The sequence below is a fragment of the Poecile atricapillus genome, chromosome 2 (genome assembly GCF_030490865.1).
Source record: "Poecile atricapillus isolate bPoeAtr1 chromosome 2, bPoeAtr1.hap1, whole genome shotgun sequence".
Lineage (NCBI taxonomy): Eukaryota > Metazoa > Chordata > Aves > Passeriformes > Paridae > Poecile > Poecile atricapillus.
Window position 1 is genome coordinate 48,021,990 of NC_081250.1, and position 20,151 is coordinate 48,042,140.

The 20,151-nt window shown below is 39.9% G+C and overlaps 1 protein-coding gene across 1 annotated transcript; it reads left to right on the top strand.

Annotated features, from left to right (window-relative positions):
* Nucleotides 1-12,532: 12,532 nt before the first annotated feature.
* Nucleotides 12,533-16,729, top strand: LOC131576097 (probable G-protein coupled receptor 141). Its single transcript, XM_058832437.1, has 2 exons — nt 12,533-12,630; nt 14,021-16,729. The coding sequence occupies exon 2, from the start codon at nt 14,048-14,050 to the stop codon at nt 14,909-14,911; it is 864 nt and encodes a 287-aa protein (XP_058688420.1). The 5' UTR covers nt 12,533-12,630; nt 14,021-14,047; the 3' UTR covers nt 14,912-16,729.
* Nucleotides 16,730-20,151: the final 3,422 nt, after the last annotated feature.

Below are 20,151 nucleotides of genomic sequence, written 5' to 3' on the forward strand. Positions count from 1 at the left end.
CCACAGCCTCTCTGGGTAACATGTTCCAGTGCATGGTCACAGTCTAGTAAAAAAGTTCCTCTTCATATTCAGATGGAATTTCCTGTGCACCTGTTTCTGCCCATTGCCCCATGTCCTTGTGCTTGGCACCACTGAGAAGAGCCTGGCTCCATCCTGTTGGCACCTTCCCTTCAGACACTGATAGACATTGATGAGGGCCCCTTTAAGACATCATTTCTTGGGCTGAACAGGCCCAGATCTCTCAGCCTGGCCTGCTAAGGGAGAGGCTCTAGCAGAACTGTAGAGGTGTTCATCTTTGTAGTCCTTCACCGGACCTGTTCCAGGAGCTCCATGTGGATGCTAGCTTTGAAGCAGGCTGTAGGCCCATGGCCTGACAGGCCTGCCTGAGAAGCTAGCCTGGGAAATTCATGGGAGGATTCAAAACAATCCTCAAAGACACAAAACAGCCTGCAGGTGCTGTTTTTCTGATTCCTGTGTTTTCCTTACAGGAGAAGGTCAGGGGGTGGTAAACCCCACTGACCAATGATGGTAATGTAGTATTTTACTAACCAATAAGAGTTTCCTTTCGGTACTCTTCACAAACTAGTCTATATAACATGACTGTAACAATAAACTAGAGATTCTCTCCTGTTCTGACTCCCCTGAGAGTCCGTGTCGTTCTTTCCGCCGTTCCCAATTAGAACGACATCTCCATGTCTCCCTTGTACCCAGAAGCCCAGAACTGAACACAGCACTCCAGATGTGGCCTAACCAGAGCTGAGTAGAGGAGCAGGATCACCTCCCTTGACCTGCTGGAAAAGCTCTTCCTAATGAACCCCAGGGTATCACTGTCCATCTTGGCCACAAGGGCACTGTAGCCTCATGGACACCCAGGACCTCCAGGTCCTTGTCTGCAGAGCTGCTTTCCATCAGGTTGACCCCCAGCCTGTGCTAGTGCAGGGGGTTATTTTTCCCCAGGTGCAGGACCCTGCGTTTGCCTTTGTTGAATTTTGGATGAGTAGGCTCACAAAACTCAGGTCTTTCTACTGGAAATTATGCCAGTCCCACAGCTGGGAAGGGTAATGCACAGCCATCTGGGGCTCAGTTACCAGCTCCAGAGGCATCCCCACCCATAGCAGGGTCATAGTCAGGAAGGGACACATGCCCAGTGCCAGCAATAGAGGCAAGAGAGATGTTGGCAGATAAATTTGATAGCATCCTCAAAGATTTCACTGAACCTGCAGGAAGGAAGACCCTGACTTGTGCTCCACGGGGAACACACACTGAGAGAAGGACTCATGGAAAAGAGCTCATAGCCCCTGATCTGCTTCAGAGTTCTACAGCATGGAGAAACACAGCAACCAGCCACTGGTTGAGGTGGGGAGGCACATGGAGTGACGGCACCATGATCTCTAACAACAACATGTAAGAATTGCAAGTAGGGCTTTGTCTTCCCAGTACTTTTCTTCAGTGGAGCAAGACCTCACAGACCTCTGCATTAATGGGAAAATGTGATGGACAGCCTTCAATCATATCCTTGGAAAGTCTCACCTTTCTGGAGGCTGCATGGAGAGAAACACAAATGGATGTAAGTTCCGCATACATGGAGACAGAGCACAGTCCCTGTCCTCTGCTACAGAAGGAGCAGCTGAATGAGAATCCTCTCAAGACATGAAATGTGTCTGTACACTAGAAACAACATCACAGTTTCACATAGGCAAAAGCAGTATATAAGTTCAATTCAGCTTACAAGAATTAAACTCTCTTTACAGTGAACTGGCCTTCAGAAGTTTAAACCTGAACAGCAGACAATCTGTATATAATATAATGAACCTGTAAAAGGGCTGTTAAAAAAATAAAAAATTGGTCATTTTCTGTTCTTTCAGAAAATAATGGTCATTTTATTAGACCCCTGGACCACATTCTTTGTTTGGTCATCACCTGGAATACCTAACGGTTTCCAGCATTTCACAAAATGTCACCTTTTATCACTGCTGTTCTAGTAGGGAAGGTCAGGTCAAATATCAATCCAACAGAATAAAAAATTAAAAACATCTGTACATTTTACAAAGTTGCCCTCAGAAGAGTCTTTATTTTAGAAAATCTAATATATAGTGTGCTCTGTAATATACTGAGGGGTATTAAACAGTCTGGGAAGTAAAATGAAAAGACTTCTTGTTATTGTTTAAACCAACAAGTTCAAAAAGCTAGAGGTTGTATATTTTGCATAATAAATGCCTACTATTTTCTGTCATTTTGCAAAATTACTGGAAGTCATTCTGAGGAATGATTGAAAATTTATTCAGTTTGCCAAATGTGTGGTTTCACAATATGTCTGTAACGTATGTCAGAAACTGGTGCAAGAGCAGCTGTACATAAACAGAAGGAGTTGAATCAGATTTCTCTCTAATTGCTGAGTAATCATTTCTGAAGTTGCCCCAGGACTTTCAACTTAAATTTGGAGAACCACTGTACAAAATGAATAAGAAATTCTCCATGTACATGATCCCAAATAGAGAGCATTGTGCAACTGTTGCTGGAATGAAGACAAGAATCCCAAGTCAAAGTTGAGCCATGAATACTCTGCTTAGAAAGTAAGTATGGAGAACATACTCTCTCTGGTTTTTAAAGTCTCAATGTATATATCAGTGCTTTCCCCATTTACATACACAGGATTATTTCTAATAAACTGCTTACTATTTGCATCATTTCACATATGAAATTCTACATGTGGACACACTGAGAAGTTGATTGAGAGCAGGCAAACAGAAGAGGAGTCTCCTTTACGTGAGCATCGAGGATATATATGATATAATCTGTGCCACGAAACACTTATTGTCTAAGTATGCAAACATCACCAAAGATACTGGTGAGCACTTCAAATCCTTCTGTGTAGTGTGCCAAAAGGAGAGAAGGCACTACTTGGAATGGCTTCCTGACTGGTCTGTTCTGAACAAGGAGAACTTAGCATGGAATAAATTGACTGTCAATATGCAGCCCATGTGTCTGGGCAGCTTGAAGTGAATAATGATGCATGAGGAATGCATCACCAAATTTTGTGTTTTCCATCTGCTTATGACAAAAAAAAAGTAGCTGAGGTGGTTTGACAGCTTCTAGACATCTCTCTTGCTTTTGAAGACCCTTTTATGTTGCAGAATCATGATAGAACTTAATTCATTACTCAGGTAATGCAAGAACGAAAGTATTTGTGGTCTCTGCTCAGCTTTGAGCACTGAAAACCAGGACACTGTAGAAGGAAAGAACTAGCAGAGCATCCAAACAGCATATTAAGGGGATGCTCAACCAGTGTCAGGCAGATGATAATTTGTATAACCAGTCAGTGGGAATATGCTTTCTGCAGTTTTCTAAGAACTCAGTTCACCACTTGGGAAGAAAATTCAGACTTACAATTTCAGCTTCTATTGCTTTTAATGGATTTACATGGGCAAACTTATATATCAAGTTTTTTTCAAAATTAACTTAAAAATAGAAACAATAGTTCACTGATTTACCAGTCTGCATGTGTGCAGGAAAGGAAGGGATGAGGAAAGGAAGATATTGGCGTTTTTTGTGGGAAGTGGAACAACCTCAGCCTACCAAAAATGCTTACTGTCCCATGCCAATATAAAATCATGATATTGTTTATGTCAACCTACCGTAATGAAGGAGTTAGAAACTGATATACTTCAGGTTTGTGTTGACTTTATTGTAAAAGTCTTTTACAGCGTGAATCTAATTTCATTAGGGAGCAGAGTTAATTAGTGGAGCTGTTTCTCATTACTAATGTAACCCATATATATGCAGAGTCTCATTAACTCTGCCGTTATCTCCTCTGTATGCTCTGTTATATAAATAAAGAGGCAATTTACTGTGGTACTGCTCTGATATTCAAGAATATGCTCCTTTCAGGGCTGCTGAATGGAAGTTGAACACTTTTGTGCACTTTACTTTGTCCTAACAATAATCAGCCTGAAAACTCAGTCACAAATAACAAAATGAAAAATAACCACATTTGAAAATGGAGTTCTCATTCTGTCTGCCACTGACAGGAGACTGTAAATCTGATCTCATACCTGTTTCACTGAGCAGTATTAATGTTCAGCCGACTAAGCAGTTTGAAAGGCTGAGCCTTCTCTCATTCTTTTGAAGAGTTAGAGCTCTTTGTAATGCAGCAGTGGGATGTGGACAGTAAACAAGGATGGCAAACACCACTGCCAAACTTAACACCCCAATGAATGTGAAGTACAGGAAGCTGCAAAATTAGAAGAAAATAAAACACATGACAAGGCAGTTAATTCACAGAGAAATCAAAAAAGCCAAGCTGTGACAAAATAGAATCTGCCAAAAATATTGTCTCTGTTTCTTGATTAAATACCCCAAACTGGTCACTCCTGAGCATATTTAAGTACACAGGGAACACAAAAGAGTGGTAGCAGAGACACACAAAGAAATACAGCATGTGAAATGTATCACCATAACAACACCTTTTACAAAAACGTGTAGGAGTATGAAACCACTGCAGTACTTGTGAAGTAAAAATGACAGAAGTAATAATTATCTTGGACCAAGGTGGTTTCATGTAGTTTAATGTCAAGGGGTATTTTTGCTAGAACAGTAAAATCTTGAGATGATAAAATAATAGCAAGGACAAAATCTTGTTCTGGAGGTCAGGACATGTGTAGGAGCAAATGATAACTTAAATTTGTGTTACAAAATGTTCCTCATTAGTAATTGCTGCCAGTTAGTAACTACATTTAGTAACCAAATTTAGTAACTTGAACCTTCACAAACTTGGGAACAAAAAGTAAAGATGTGGAAGTAAGATTCACCTCTGTATTGTTGAGATGAGTTTAAATCACAGCCAGAAATGGATACTAAGAGATCTCTCGAGATCATCAAGCCCTATCCTCTGCTCAAAGCACAGCTAAACTCAAAGTTAGATGAGCTTGCCCAGGACTGAGTCTGGTTGTGTTTCAAAAATCTTTAAGGATGGAGAATCCAAACACCTTCTCTGGGCTTCCTGGCGCACAACTACACTACTCTCAAATTGTTATGAATACCACAGAATTACAGATTCAATAGAATACACTGAGTTGGAAGAGTCCCTCAAGGATTATCAAGTCCAACTCCTGCCCCTACACTGGACACCCAAAGAATTGCACCATGTACCTGAGAGTGTTGTACAAATGCTTCTTAAACTCTGTCAGGCCTGGGGCTCTGACCACTTCTGTGGGGATCATGTTCCAGCGCCCAACCACCACCCTCTGGATGAAGAGCCTTTTCTAACATGCAGCTTAAACCTCCTCTACCACAGCTCCAGGACAAACCACAGAATACCCTGAACCGGAAAGGACTCACAGGGTACAAAGTCCAGCTCCTGGTCCTGCACAGGGCAACCCCAAGGATCACACCGTGTGCCTGAGAGCATTGTCCAAATGTTTCCTGAGCTCTGGCAAGCTCAGGAATGACCATTTCCTGGAAAGTCTGTTCTAGTGCTCAACCACTCTGTGGGCAAAGGACCTTTTCCTAATATCCAGATTGAACTTCTGACAGCTTAAAGCCATTCCTTTTGGCCCTATAGCTGGGCACCAGAGAGAAGAGACTGGTGCTGCCCTCCTGCTTCCCCTAGGTGCTCATAATCCAAACTTCACTTGTTGTACCCAAAGCCCTATTAAGAAGAATAAAGTGATCTGACAAACAACACAAGAGGGGTTCCATAATCTTATCTTTTTTCTTATTTACAAAGCATAACTTACCAACTACCACACAGCTTGCTGCCCCAGGGCACAATTAATTAGAGGCTAAATTACAGCAGGGGGGAGACTGACCACCATTCCCCCAAGAGGGACCTGCTGAGGTCCCTCTGAACAGCAGCCCCAGCTTCCAGGACATTACTGCTTCTTCCCATTCAATGTTACCCACAAAGCTCTGTCCTGTTACACAGCTCATGGTGAGGATGCTGCAGGATGCCAGACCCAGCACTGGGGAGCTTTGCTCTCTGACTGCCAGCTACTCCTGGCAGCCCTTCTTTGGAAGTGTTTCAGTGCCATGTTTGACCCTCACACCCTTGCCCCATCTTCCAGTGATCAAATTCCTTTTAACATACCCCACTCTGTCCCTGTCTTCTTCTTCTGCCAAGTGAGAGTTTTGCTACCAGAGATGGATGCTTTTAGGAAAATATTAAGAATTGTCCTTATTACTGCTTCATTCAGAGGAAGGTTTAACCTAGAAAGATTTTTTTTTTCCTGGATTAATCCATATTCCAGACAAGCTTTGTAACTTACTTTTAATTTTTTTTTCCAAACAAAAACTTTCATTTTGAAATTATTTATATATTGCTACATATCCAGAATATTTAAACAGTTTTCTTCACAACTGCATTTTTCTTTTCCTGTGCTGACTCTGTCTGGGATGGAGCAATTTTTCTCCATAGCTGCCCATATGGTGCTGTGTTTTCAATTAGTGGCAAAATAGTGTTGATAACAGACCAATGGTGTAGCCCTTGATGAGCCAGGACTTCATGACACCAACACTTTCTTTCTTTTCTGAGTCTGCTCCTCTAGCCCATGGGCTGAGGGTGGGCAGGAGGCAGGGAGGGGACGCAGCTGGGACAGCTAACCTGAACTCTCCAAAAGAATCTTCCACACCACAGAACAACACACTCAGCAGCAAAACTGGAAAGGGGCAGCTTTGCCAAAGTCGCTGTTGCTCAGAGACAGATCGGGCATCATTTTCTGGTGGTTAGTAATGACTGCTTTTGCATTGCTTAATTAATGTTTCTCTTTATCCCTCTCCACTTATTAAACTGCCTTTATCTTGACCCAAAAGTTTTCCTCTCTCTTTTGCCCTTCCAGTTCTCATCCCCATCCCTCTGGGGAAATGAGTGAGGGCTGAGCTTAGCTACCAGCCAGAATTTAAACCACACTTTTAAGGAAGGAGTTAAAAGACTATAAAATTCCTTAAACTTGTGGTTTGAGTTGTACCAAAGACCTTTAGTTTTGAAAATAAAATTGGATTTTAATACAATCTCATTTTTATTCAAATTGTTAAATTTGAACATGTAAAGCAAAAAAATTCCTAATACTCAAATAGGAAAAACCTGTTATTTATTCATTTTTTAATCAGGAGGATTTTGAAATATCAGGAGGATCTAAAAAACAGCTTTTGAATTAACTAATCTTTATCCTCTCATGGGTAGCAACTGGTTTATGCTGGCTAACAATGTTTTGACAGTCTTCCCTAAAAGCATACTTAATGAAAAGAAAAAAAGTAAGAAGAAAATGAATTGGCCCTTTCAGTGTCCTCCTTTGAACTGAGAACATAGTCCCTGGATTTATTTTTGAGAATTTACATCTTCTCAGGCAAAGGAACCAAATTTTGAAATTTTGGATTAATTAGGCCTTTAAGTTTATAGCTAAATATAATGTGTTTAAAAATGCTTATTTCTACTACAATTATTTCTGCTATTTTGTACATTGAGAATGTACAATTGAAGCACATAAGTCTATGAGATTTGAAATGTGTAGGTAAACTTCCTCCCTCATTTTCATCTACACTTTAGATCAAATTATTATTAATTATACTTAAGGCAAACTTTTCTCTCTCAGTCTTGAGATAAATAAATAAATAAATAAATAAACAAATAAATAAATAAATAAATGGCTTCTCACATCTTTCATTTCTAGGAGCTACTGGTGGTTGAATAAAAAGCAATTAAGTTATTCACTCCATTTTAAACATTCCTCTCCATCCTGTTCTTTTGTTCTACAACCTATTTTTGTCATAATGGAAAGATAAATTTAACAGGACTCTGATAAACAGTTCAGTTGGAACCTACCACATATTCCATTTTCACAGAGTTAGGTTAAAACATGTTAATTATCTACATGGCCCATCCATGCTCTAGAGCAGAAATATTCTTACAATTACAGTAATTGCTCAAATCCTTGAACTGAGGAAACAAAGAAACAGTGAAAGCTATTGAATGAATCTATGTAGACAGTTTGATGGCACTTAGGATCATGATCATTTTATCATGAGAGCATTTTTGTTGGTTGCATGTATTCTCTTTGCCATGTGCTGAAAGTATGGGCTATAAACAGACATACATGTGGCATTCATTGCATTTCATTCCTGTAAACAGTGTGCATAATGGAAGCATAGAGATTTCCCAACTAGCAAAAAAGGCAGCAGAAATTACACTGTTCTCCTGGAACCATGGATGATGGACTTGCCAGCACAGAGGTTCATTCCTGGCAGCTACTGGTGTAATTGAAGGAGCCAACAGAAACATTTCCAAGGCAGGGGCTGGGAGGAAATACACTTTAAATATACAGTGAGCATCTCTTTTTAAATCCCTTAAAATTATTCCTGTCTGCACAATGCTTTAAGCCACTTCTGTCGCTGAGTGCTGCAGACCTGCTTTTTTCTCTACTGTATTTTCTTCTGCAAATGGCAGTCATCCTATGGACAAGGCTCTCTGCAGGTGAGAGCATCAGTTTTTGTAAATACAGGGCTCTGTCCAGTGCCTAATGGCCTCAGCTTTGGCATTTCCTCTGTTTGTGTGACTAACCCTGCCTTGTCTTCCATAGGCTTAAAGGAAGCAATTTCTGTGGTGGCATCCACCAGCCAAGGTCTCTAAATTTCAGATTCACTCTTGCTTCTTTAGGCATCTTGAAATATCTCACAGGAAATTAAATTAGAAAAGTCTGATAACTTGCAGTGTGGTTTTTGCATTCAGTTCTCTTTTTAGAGATAGGAACTAAAAAACCTTCTCTTTTCACAACCAGTCCATTTTATACCACTGAGAACAGAATGAAAACATTATCACTATCTTTTGGAGGTGCTCTAGCTGTTCTGTTTTGTACTCATATTTAATATATTTAATTCCCTTTGTATCTTAGAACACACACTATTGATATTCATTCCCACTCCCGCCCAACACTCACAAGGATAAATGCTAATTCTTTTTTTTCCATTTTGCTCACAGGTTTCATTCCTATGGAGCTGATATCAGATACTTCAAATTCTCAATAGTTCAAAATCCTCTTATTTTCTTATTTTTGAATAACTGATTTTATGGATGTGTATTTTGATGAAATTGGGATGATGGCCTTCTAGATACCAGACTCATCTAAAGTATAAACTAATTTACTGATGAATGAAAGCATTTTTAGTATTTAGGGTCCTCATCCTTGTCTTCTAGTGCTCTCTCTGCAACTTCACTCAGAACATAAGCACTTGCTTTTCTTTCAGAAAAATGAGAAACTTTCCTCAGTAAAGATAGGGCTCCTTTTTGTGAAATGTGGTCACAAACGCACAGTTGTAAGATCTTGGAGAGTTTAAGATCAATGAGAATTTGTGAAAACAACCTAAATTCAAAACCAAACCATAAAATCATAGAATGCCTTGGTGTGGAAGGGACCTCAAATATCACCAAGTTCCAACACCCCTGCCATGAGCAGGAACACCTTCAACCAGACTACATCACTTAAAGGCTCCTCCATCCAAGTCTTGAATACTTCCAGGGATGGGGCATCCACAGCTTCTCTGTGTTACCTGTCCAGTGCCTCACCACCACCACAGAAAAGGGTCTTGCTCCTCCTATCTAATCTAAATCTCTCCTCTTTCACCTCAAAGCCATTACCATTATCCTTATCCTACCCCTACCTGCCCTTGTGAAAAGTCCCTCTCCATCTTTCCTGTACATCCCCTTTATGTACTGGAAAGTGTTCTAAGGTGTTCCCTGAGAATTCTCTTCTCTGGGATGAACAGCCCAAACTCTCTCAGTCTGCTTTCATAGGAGAGGTGTTCCATCCCTCTGATCATTTTTTGGCCTCCCCTGGACCTGCTCAATCATCTTCATATCCTTCGTATTTTGGGGCCCCAGAATGTGGATGCAGTATTCCAGGTGGGTTCTCACCAGACCAACCTCTTCACCCCACCTTGAAAGCACCACCTTTGTGTTTTGGGCACCCTCCATGCTTCCTGTAACTCGCTGAAAACTGCTATCTTGCTTTCCTGCATGAGTTAATTGGTTTATGTGCTTCCTTTCTAATTGCTTTTTAGTTTATTAAAGATTTACCAAGCTCTGTGTCAAGCAAAAATTAGTTTCAGGGATCTAAAGATCCACGAAGAGGCTTGCTGATTCTGTGTATAAGTATCAGGAAAGAATTCAGATGCTGTGGCTGTGATCTTATTTATCAAGTAGAACCTGAGAAACCAGGTATGGTAGCATTATGTGGGGCTATTCTTTGAAACACAGACATCTGAAAAAAGCAAAACAATAGGAAGTTTGAAAAGAGCACTGAGTAGTACCATGGCCAAGCAGAAAGGAAAGAATCTGGGATAAGGAAAAATTTATGCTGCTGGTGCCAGATCCTTGACTTACATGTGGTTTTCTGCAGCTGTTCCAAATTAAAATGGATATAGATATCATATCTATATGTACTATATCTATATTACTGTCTATTGATATAGACAGTAATATCAATTTTCTGGAGTAAACTAAAGCAACAAGAACTTTACTTGCCACTACAGGTGTTGGAGGGAAATTAGACCAAATAGTGAGACAAAACTATTTAATAAATCTTCTACCTTCTAAACTGGAATGTACCAAAACAGGAGAATAACGACAAGTTCCTGAATTTATAATAATAAACCTCTTCTGTTTGCACCAAACCAAATAAATAATAGCTTTGTTTTAAAAGGTAAGTCATAGCCTGCCTGTGATATAATCTGCCAAATTCCTTCACAGAAATCCATTATATATTGCTTGTATTTATATCCTGACAATGCCTGAGAAATCTCTCAGTAAATCTGCAATCGACTAATTAGAAAAGTAGTCTGAGAATCTGAAAAGTTCTGCTAAACTTGTTGACCATTTACTGTCTGAAGTTAGTAAATTATTCATGATACATGGGTGGGTGAGATTGGCAAATTAAAGGGATTATCCTGCATGTTCCCTAACTATGGAGTATGATTTTCTTACAATCCATTACCTGTGACTCATGTCTGACAAGGCAGGATTGAGACAGCAAGGACTGTGATTTCACCTGTAGTCCCAGAAAAAGCAGTATATTAAAGCATAACACAGGTATTCCCTATTTTTCCATTGTTTATGGCCTATGCATAGCTCAGTTCCTGTAAGCAGCTAACAATAGAGGATTAATATTATTAAATCATTTAAATTATCAGCAGTTATCACCTTAGTTTGGAAGTATCTAAAACTGAAAATCTAACCAGTCACAAAAGACAGGACAGTTTTATGACTGTTCAAAGACAGAAAGAAGCTCTTGAAATCAAAAATGAAACCTTGGTTGCTTGACCAGAAAAGACCATATTTTTTAGACTGACGTGGGAAACAGAGGAAATCATGCAGACATGAAATGGAGAAGTTAGAGTTCTACCATGGACCTACTCCCTGCTTAGAAGAAGTCTGCTACATCTGTGCGTGGCTCCACATCTTCTGACACTTCCACAGAGATCCATCCCATCTCCAAACATCCAACAGGCTTTGTTTCTCTTCTCTCAACTGCTACTTCCGTTTCATTTTTTCTTCTCAGTAACCGAAATCTTCACTCTTCTTCTTCCTTGTCTTCCGTTTACCCCACTGTTAAACCAGACATGCCGAGTCTTTTCCTTCCTTAAACTCTATTTGTAATTCTAGTCTTGACCTGGATTTCTGCTGTGTATAGATGCATTTCTCTTTCAATCTTTATTCTCACCACTGGTCAAGGCAAGCTACGTGCTGATTCAATTTCCTCTTGCACTCAAATAACAAACTAACCTAAAAACTAAACCTAGATTACAGGGCTGACTTGAGTGATTTTTAAATTTATTTTATTTAACAGAAGAACTTGAAGATACAAGGTCAGCACGCTGACCAGCATTAACATACAACTTCTAAGGAATGTTTCAAAGAAAAAGAGACTGAGAAGTATGAAAACATCAGTGGAGAAGTTCAGTTTCTGATCTTCAGCAGTTTTGGTGGCAGCCAACAGCTCTTAAGTTGCTTTTCATATATGTCTGCAGTTTGTTTTATGTGTAATATTTAAACAGTGAGAAATCTCTGAATTCTTGACGATCCAATAACATGGTGAAACCCCCCATTAACTCTGCTAAACACCATTATTCTGGAACATTTAGATTAATTATTAAACAATAATAAAATTCAGGGGGAAAGTGGATGTATAAGGAAAAAATCCTTTGCTCAGGTGCACATTTCTTTCCTTGATCAGTGGCACTTCTCACTTGTTTAGTAGCAAAACCTAGTACCTTGTGGTAGCTGTAGGGCTCAGGGAATCCTTGCCCACATGAACTTTAAGACTGACCAAACTGTGGTCAGAGGCAGGGCTGACCTGATGTGTTCTACATGTCCCAGCACAATGATGGTCTCTGGCAGCTCAGCAACTTTTCTGTGGTTCTCTCTGCATGATGAAAAGATCATTCTACATCGCACATATGAGATTGCTATCGCACTGAAGCAAAAGGAAGGCTTGTTCCTTCCTGTGTGTGGGCTGAGAGAACCCTAGTTCTTCTTGGTCAAACAGGTCAAAAGCTGTTTTTTCACTCTGCTTATGTATGCCACATGCTACAGCTTCATGAAATGACACATTTCAGGGTGAAGTCACAAAAAGAAGAGATTGTAAGGTAAAATTCAAAAATTTCATTGCCATAAATAGCAAAAAAAAATCATAATCTATTTCAAAGGGATATAAAATGTTGCCATTAAGCTGTAATTATGCTGTCTAGAACTAAAACTTGTACATTTTCAAAATTTGAAATATTAACAATATACGTTGGAAAATTCATTAGTTGGTAAAATTTTTCATGTAGCAAAGTTTCTGGGAAATTTCTTGTGCTTTTCTTGGGAATATTAGGCAGGTAAAAAATTTTAAACATTTAAATGCTTTAAGGAATGTTATTTAAAATGTTTAAAAGAATTTTAAAAGGAGGTGAACAGAAAGGTTTATACCGATCTTGGCTTTCTAAAGATGTTTTGTCTGATGCTTCATAAATAAGAAATTTCTCTGAAAATGTTTTACAGTTGCATGCAGTCTATCACTTTACAGATGAATGCAAAGAATTAAGAATTGACAGTTAAAACAAGTTTACAAGTTAAAACAAGTTTACAAGTTTTCAAGTGTTTACAAGTTTACTGATTTCAAACTTCAAATCAGACAGAAAAGGCACTGCTTTTTTAAGAGAGAATTTTTCAGGTCTTACTTTGTTCTTTCAAAACTCTTTCTAAGGTAAGGATAAATTTCATTAGCAAAGTATCTATCTACTTTGTGGGCTGTCCCCGTATATTTGTACAGAAATCTTTATACAAGTCCGCATTTTGAGTTAAGTCTATATAAGAATGCAGCTGGATATGGCTATGTAACAAGAGCCAAATGAATTATACCTCTCAGAAGAATGTTCCTAAATAATTTATACCTTTTCATCACTTTTCATAGTAGATCAGTTCAGGTGAAATTCTGTAACAAAAATACTTGCAGATGAAGCAAGAAATAATCGAATTTTCATCTGCAAACTTTTACTTTCAATTTTCTCCAAGTATCTAGAAACAAACTGTTGCGACCTTATGTGTATTTTGTACCCATCCAGCAAGATGCCAAAAAGATGGATTGGGTGTCATCACAGAGTATCCACATATAATAGGTACATCTTCATATTTCAGTATTTTCTCGCCTTCAATTTTAGCTTTATAATATGAGTGCAGATAAAACATGCACAAACAGTGTCTTTGTTATTACAAATGGCTGTATCTAGAGGCAAATAATTGGAAAGAAATCATAGAATGAAGATTAGTCAATCAAAATATAATTCATAATTATGCAAAATGTAGTTTCAACCCTGAGAGGCATGGGCTATTGCTGTCATATACAGGATCTCAACAGTTATAAGGCTGTAAAATACATGGGATAACATAATTTCAGATGCAATTCAGTAGTGTCACTTTAGAAATCTGTGATATTCCAGTTAACAATGAAGGAAATACCAAAGAAAATGTTTCACTCCCATTTTTCCTTTTCAGTAACCTTTAAAAGAGGAGCTTAAGAGGATGCGTAACAGCTGCATAACCCAACAGAACCATTCCTCCAATGACACAGTGCTGGACTCTTCAGAGAAGCTCCACACTGTTCTGATCATCCTGTACATCATCAACCTGGCTGGTGGCACCCTGGGGGTCATCATGATGGCCCAGCTGTTGTTTCAAAGGAGATCCCAGTCTGTGATGACCATTACAATCACCAGCCTCCTAGTGCTGCACAGCTTCATGCTCCTCAGCATCCCCTTCCGCCTCAGCTACTACATCTCGGGGGTGTGGAAATTCGGGAGGTTTGCGTGCAGGCTGACGAGCGCCATCATCTACCTGCACATGTACGCCACCTTTGCCTTTTACGTAGCCATCATCATCGCCCGCCTCCTCCGGCTGGAGTTTCGGAAGTGCTACACGGCAGCCTGGGTGGGGGCTGTCTGGCTGCTGGGAGCGCTGGTCATCACACCCGTTCTCCTCTCCTACTACGGCACCTCGAAGACGTACCGCCCCTCTGAGTGCTTCCAGTTCCACAGGGAGCTGCAGGAGGCTCACATGGTGATCGTAAACTACTGCCTGGTTGGGGTTCTGGTGGCGGTGTGTGCCGTGCTCACCGGAATCCAGCTGACTGTGATCTACAGAGCAGCTGTGAAATACTGGCCTGACATTAACTCTCATGTGGAATTCAGGGCTCAGGCGAAGAGCTTCTTCTTCATCTTGGTAACGTTAGTCTGCTTCGTGCCTCATCATGTATTCAGAGTATATTATATCCAAAACTATGACCTCGATAAAGACCATAAACTACTTCTATACAATGAGGTTTTTTTAGCTTTAACAACGATGTGCTGCCTGGATATGTTGTGCTTCATAGCAGGAATAGCCCACTGAACCGTGAACTACCAGGAAGTCCAGCTGCAGCATGTCAATACTGGCTGTTTAGAGAAACAAACTGTGTTGTGATTTTCCAGAGCTAGGAAGACTGGTGAGTTCACGGCATGTCTCTATAGGTCTACAGCATTGTTTGACTTTTGCAGGCCACTAAGATTCCTTTTTCACAAGCTACTCTTTTTTTTATCTTCCCTCTAGAAAGCAGACACACTTGAGTCTTACTCTAGTCTTGACCTAAGAGTCATGCCCTGAAGCTTCATTAATATTTTCCTTATGTTCTTCTCCAGTAATTACAGCACAGGTATGCATTCCTTTGTATTTTTTTTCCTCAAAGTGTCTCAGTAACCACAACCCACTGTGGCAAATAAGTTGTCCTCTCTGAAGGTCTAACTTCTTCTGGCAATTGTGACACTGAAGGGAAGAGATGGAAGAAAGAAATCCCTTTACAGGATATTTGTACTAGTGATTTTAGACAGCAAGGACAATAAGCTCTATTCAAATGAGAAGTATTCACAGAATCACAGAATGGGTCAGATTGGAAGAGACCACAGTGGGTCATCTGGTCCAATCTCCCTTTGTATAATTTATACAAAATATATATTAAATGAAATTATGTGAAAACTAATCATTATCACAACTTCACCTTTACTTGTGTTATGCCAAAGGCACAAGGAGCTTTAAATTGTGATAATTATATATTTAGAGTGAATGAGAGCTGAACAGGATTCAAAACTTTTGCCTTATGTCACTCTCCCATCAGGACTGGATCTGTGGTTGCTATCTCTTAGATACATTGTAGCCAAAAGTGTTGCTGCACTTCCATAACTGGACCTGGAATTCAGTCAAGGGGAAGGATCAGACCCTCTCCAGGACAGGGAAATACTTTATGAGCCTTCAAAAACCTTTGATGTTTGGTCACTTTCAGTTCTCTGTTGATTTATTATCAGATACCATATTTTTTCCATTTATGCATATAATAAAACAAAACTAAAGTTACTGAACAGTGCTTAATCAGTTCAGCATATGCTTGTATACAAACTTGTTCTGAAGTATATCTTTTCTCTATTAGATAGATTATATTCCTTGGGAATCACATCTGTTTTGGGAGTCTCTGTTTTATCTTCATGATTTAAAAGTTATTTTAATGATTCATTCTTCCTGCTCTGCTCAGTGCATAAAGTCTGTAACCCTTCTGTTGAAGGCCCCATTGTCATTTGCTGAATCCCAGCAGCTTGGGGCCAGATTTCTCCCACCCCAGACTCCTAGGAGTCACACAAGGCTATACTTCCTCCTTCACAGCCCTTTAAGTTCCCATAATTTTTAGTCTGGCAATCTTTGCTACAGACAGTGCTATGATCCCTAGATTCAAATGGATTAAAGCTTTATTTGGGAGGATAATAAAGTACACTTATAAAGTAATGCTGCTAATACCTCAGATTGATGACATTTCTTTTAATGAAGGACTTACACTTACTCTGTCAAACCTGAATAGATGATTTTGCCTTGACATTTCCATTAAAAAACTTTGTTGAAAACTCTTGATGGTTTCAGGATCCTTTCTGTCTCTTTTAAAAAATGTGAGGTGTCAGGGATACAGCAGTAAGACTCGAAATCTGAAAATTCTGATCTGATGGCCTCCTCTAGAATTACCATGTCCACTCCTATTCAAACAGTAGATTGATCAGTCCATGATTTTCAGCTAGAGCCAGAGCTCAATATTACAAAGATGAAGTGCAAAGAGACAGATTTTAAAGCTGGATTTTCCAAAGTCTTTAGAAAAACTGACAAAGCTGGAGGGGGTGCAACAAGTACACTGTTTTTCCCTTACTGTACTCCTGGGGCTAAATAAAATATCTGTTCCTTGAAGAAATGTCCTGTGTCACTGCCTATTCTCACTGACCAATGTTTCCAAGGTGACCTACCTGGTAAAGATCAGAATAGTCTGACCCTGCTTGTGAGCCTGCTGATGATCAGTCTACCATAATGTTGTGCAAGTCTAGGGGAGAAAAAGGGAAATTACATGCATGTCCTCAGCCATGTGAACCAATCATGTCATGACAGCATTGCTTTCATATTGCCTGACATTTTTTACCTTGCTGAAATAACCCAGATGCACTGAGTTGACTTTCTGGTGTGATGATGAGGCTCTGTTGCCCATCACAGCTGTCTGGTAGCCACTGGTTGCTGGCTGGCACTGGGCCTGCGCTGCTTGCCCTGCCTGGGTGCCACGGGGCAGCACCAGCTCTGGGTGGGATGCAGTGAACTTGCACAGCATCAAGGCTTTCTCTCTTTCCCACTCTGCCCCACAGTGGCTATGGGCACTGTATGTAGGCTATGTAGGCAGACAATGGGAGAGCAGAAGTGTGGATCTCACTATGGTCCTCCTAATTCAGAGGATAATGGATTAAGCATTGATCTCAGTGCTGTTACATCTAAGACTCACATTAAAGTGATAAAGATAAGCTCTATTCAATACCCAGTCCCCAGCTGAGAGCTTTAAAAGCACTTTAAAAACTGGTTAAAATAAAAAATGATCAGTCTTCAGAAGGATGGGCTAAGAAATAAATTCTGAAAGGACAATGATATTGAGCTCAGATTGTAGGGTACTATTCCTTACTATGAATTATACAATGACACCCTCTGGAAAACAGTTAAAAATGTTGATTTGAATGCCATTTGCAGGACCCAAGTAATTCTGGAGATAATTATAGACATTAATAATAGCTTTCACATCAAAGGATCATATAAAATTGTAAACCATTTAGTCACCCCATTCATTTTTAATGTTATCCAATGAAGACTGGGAAAATCCTCAAACGTTCTAGAGCAAATATCAAATATCTTCCAGTTTTGTTCTCTGCATGAAGTTCTGCATGAACAGAGCAGGCAAGGAGACCAAAACCAAAATCCCACTTGTATCCCTGACTTCCTAAGTTAGTTTGATGGAAAGCTACAGGTGGTTCTCACCATACAAATGAGTGTGCTCACTGCTGCCGCAGCTGCCCTGCTGCTACAGGTGGCCTGTTCCCACCTTACCTGAGCATATCCTTTTCAGCGGTGAAGAGGGTGATGCACAAGTGACATATCTGGTTTTAATTCATATCTTCCTTCTGATCCATCTCTTCCTTGTGCCTGCTATAAAGAAAAGTCATATTGATGCTGTTGTCAGATTGACGTGCCCTTCTGCAAACAAGCAGAAGGAATAGATGCATTAGGAGGAAACAAAGAAACACTTCCACTCCTTTTTTTTTAATTCTTCTTCACTCAAACAATGACACTCTTAACCCAAACAGATAGTGTCAGAACTATCTCGATCTCTCTTTTTTTTTTCTTTTTTCTGTGTCAACACTAAACATGAAGCCACACTACAGTCCTTGCCTTTTATCACATACATTCTAGTTTGGAGCATTGAATGCCACCATTAGCCACAGAGCAGCTATCTGGCATACAGAGCAGAACTACAGGTGGGTGAAATTATGAAAGAGACTGAAAATTGCTTTATCCATAAGCACATGGGTGAAAACATTGAAGAAAATTTACAGGGGGCAGCATTTTTTGCAATGATTGTTGCACAGAGAATAAATACCAGACAAAAATAACTTCAAAAAATATCAAAGCTACAAAAGACTAGCCAAAAAAAAACTCTACAATTTCTTCATGCCTTCTTTGCAACACTGTTTTCAGCTGTCAATGAGGACCCACATATTAAATGCATGGTAAGTCAAGACCATGTGTTGTCACACAAAGGATGTCACGTAAATTGTGCAGAAACATCTTGCTCATCAGCCAACAATTTTCTGATAAGATTGACAATCAGAGGACAAGAGTCATCACTCAGGAAAAGGATGTTGATCTTGTACATGATGAAAGAGTTACAGCTTCTGACTCTCTTGGGACTGAGATGGCATCCCTGCCTGCAGGAGCTCTCCTGCTTCAAGGAGATGTATGCAATCATTTATGGAAAAGCTCGCAGGAGCACCAAGGTACACGTAGAAACGCACAAGCAGACTTGCACTCAACAGAAGAGGGGATATCTGGGCTCCAGATGAAGTAATTTTCCTTCTGACAAGGAAAGATGTGACGGGGATTCTCAGTGCCTTAGTCCTAGCAAGAGAGTAGTGCTAGCAACAGCTGTCTGCTTTTATGTCCTGGCAGGCAAGAACAGAGACAACAAATGTGTCAGAGGAAAGAAGGCTGCAGGAGATAGACTAGAAGACATTGACTTGCATGATGATTCTTTCATTCATGATTTCCCACAAATATTTGGAAAGGCTGATCTGTGCTTTCCGAGATACGGTACTACTGCATAAAACACCTTGTAAGCTCTAAAACTCCATGGAAATAAATCTATTGAGCAACTGTCTCAAAATTTAAAAAAACACTATGAAAATGTAGAACCTTTCTATTATATCAAAATACATCATAAAATACATGCTACTTTATTTCCATACTCTGCTTGGCAGAACTATCAAACCCAGTGATGCATCTTACGTTAACACACCACTACAGTTTACTCAAAGACAAAAAAAATTTTAAACATCCTTCAGTCACATTTTTTAATAAATCCACTTCCGGTAGCAATTCTTCCTCTCATTTTTATATCCTTTATCTGTGGAAACCCCCTCTGAAATGTTGCAATATGGAAACCAGCAGGTGACAAGTCTTCCTACTGGAAAAAAGCTGGAAGAAAAGGGGAATTTTCACAAGCTCCACATTTTGTTCTTCCATTGGCATTATCATTCCAGCCTCCTTTCCAAAACTTAACCTAAGCAGGTGACTGCCCATCTATCCTGGACAGAGGAAATGGGGAAACAAATTTGGAAAGAGGTTTTTCCACAATGAGGAACACCAAGATGACTCATGGACTCATCTCCTGCTCCTGGTGTCTCTCTCACTGTCCTTTGATTCTGCTGTGAAAACACAAAATGCCAGGGCACAGGCTGGTGGTGCCTGTCCCATAAACGAGGCTGTGCAGCATACATAAATCAGCAGGAACTTCTCTGCTTTAGCCCTACTGCTACCTTCTACAGTTGCCATAAAAACATTCCTCTCTATAAGAAGTCACTATTCTTTCCCCCTAGCCCATAGAACCTTTCAAAGGAGAAATAAATTTTCAGACAAATGCCACATGAAAACCGCCTGTCCTTTTAGTCTTGAATTTCCCCCTTCCCTTGACATTTTACCCTCTAAGTCCCTGAGAGGCATAACATCAGCAGAAGTTGCTACTGGATTAGTTAGAA

Excerpts from the sequence above, each read along its gene's own strand:
- LOC131576097 (XM_058832437.1), top strand. The coding sequence starts at position 14,048 with ATGCGTAACAGCTGCATAACCCAACAGAACCATTCCTCCAATGACACA.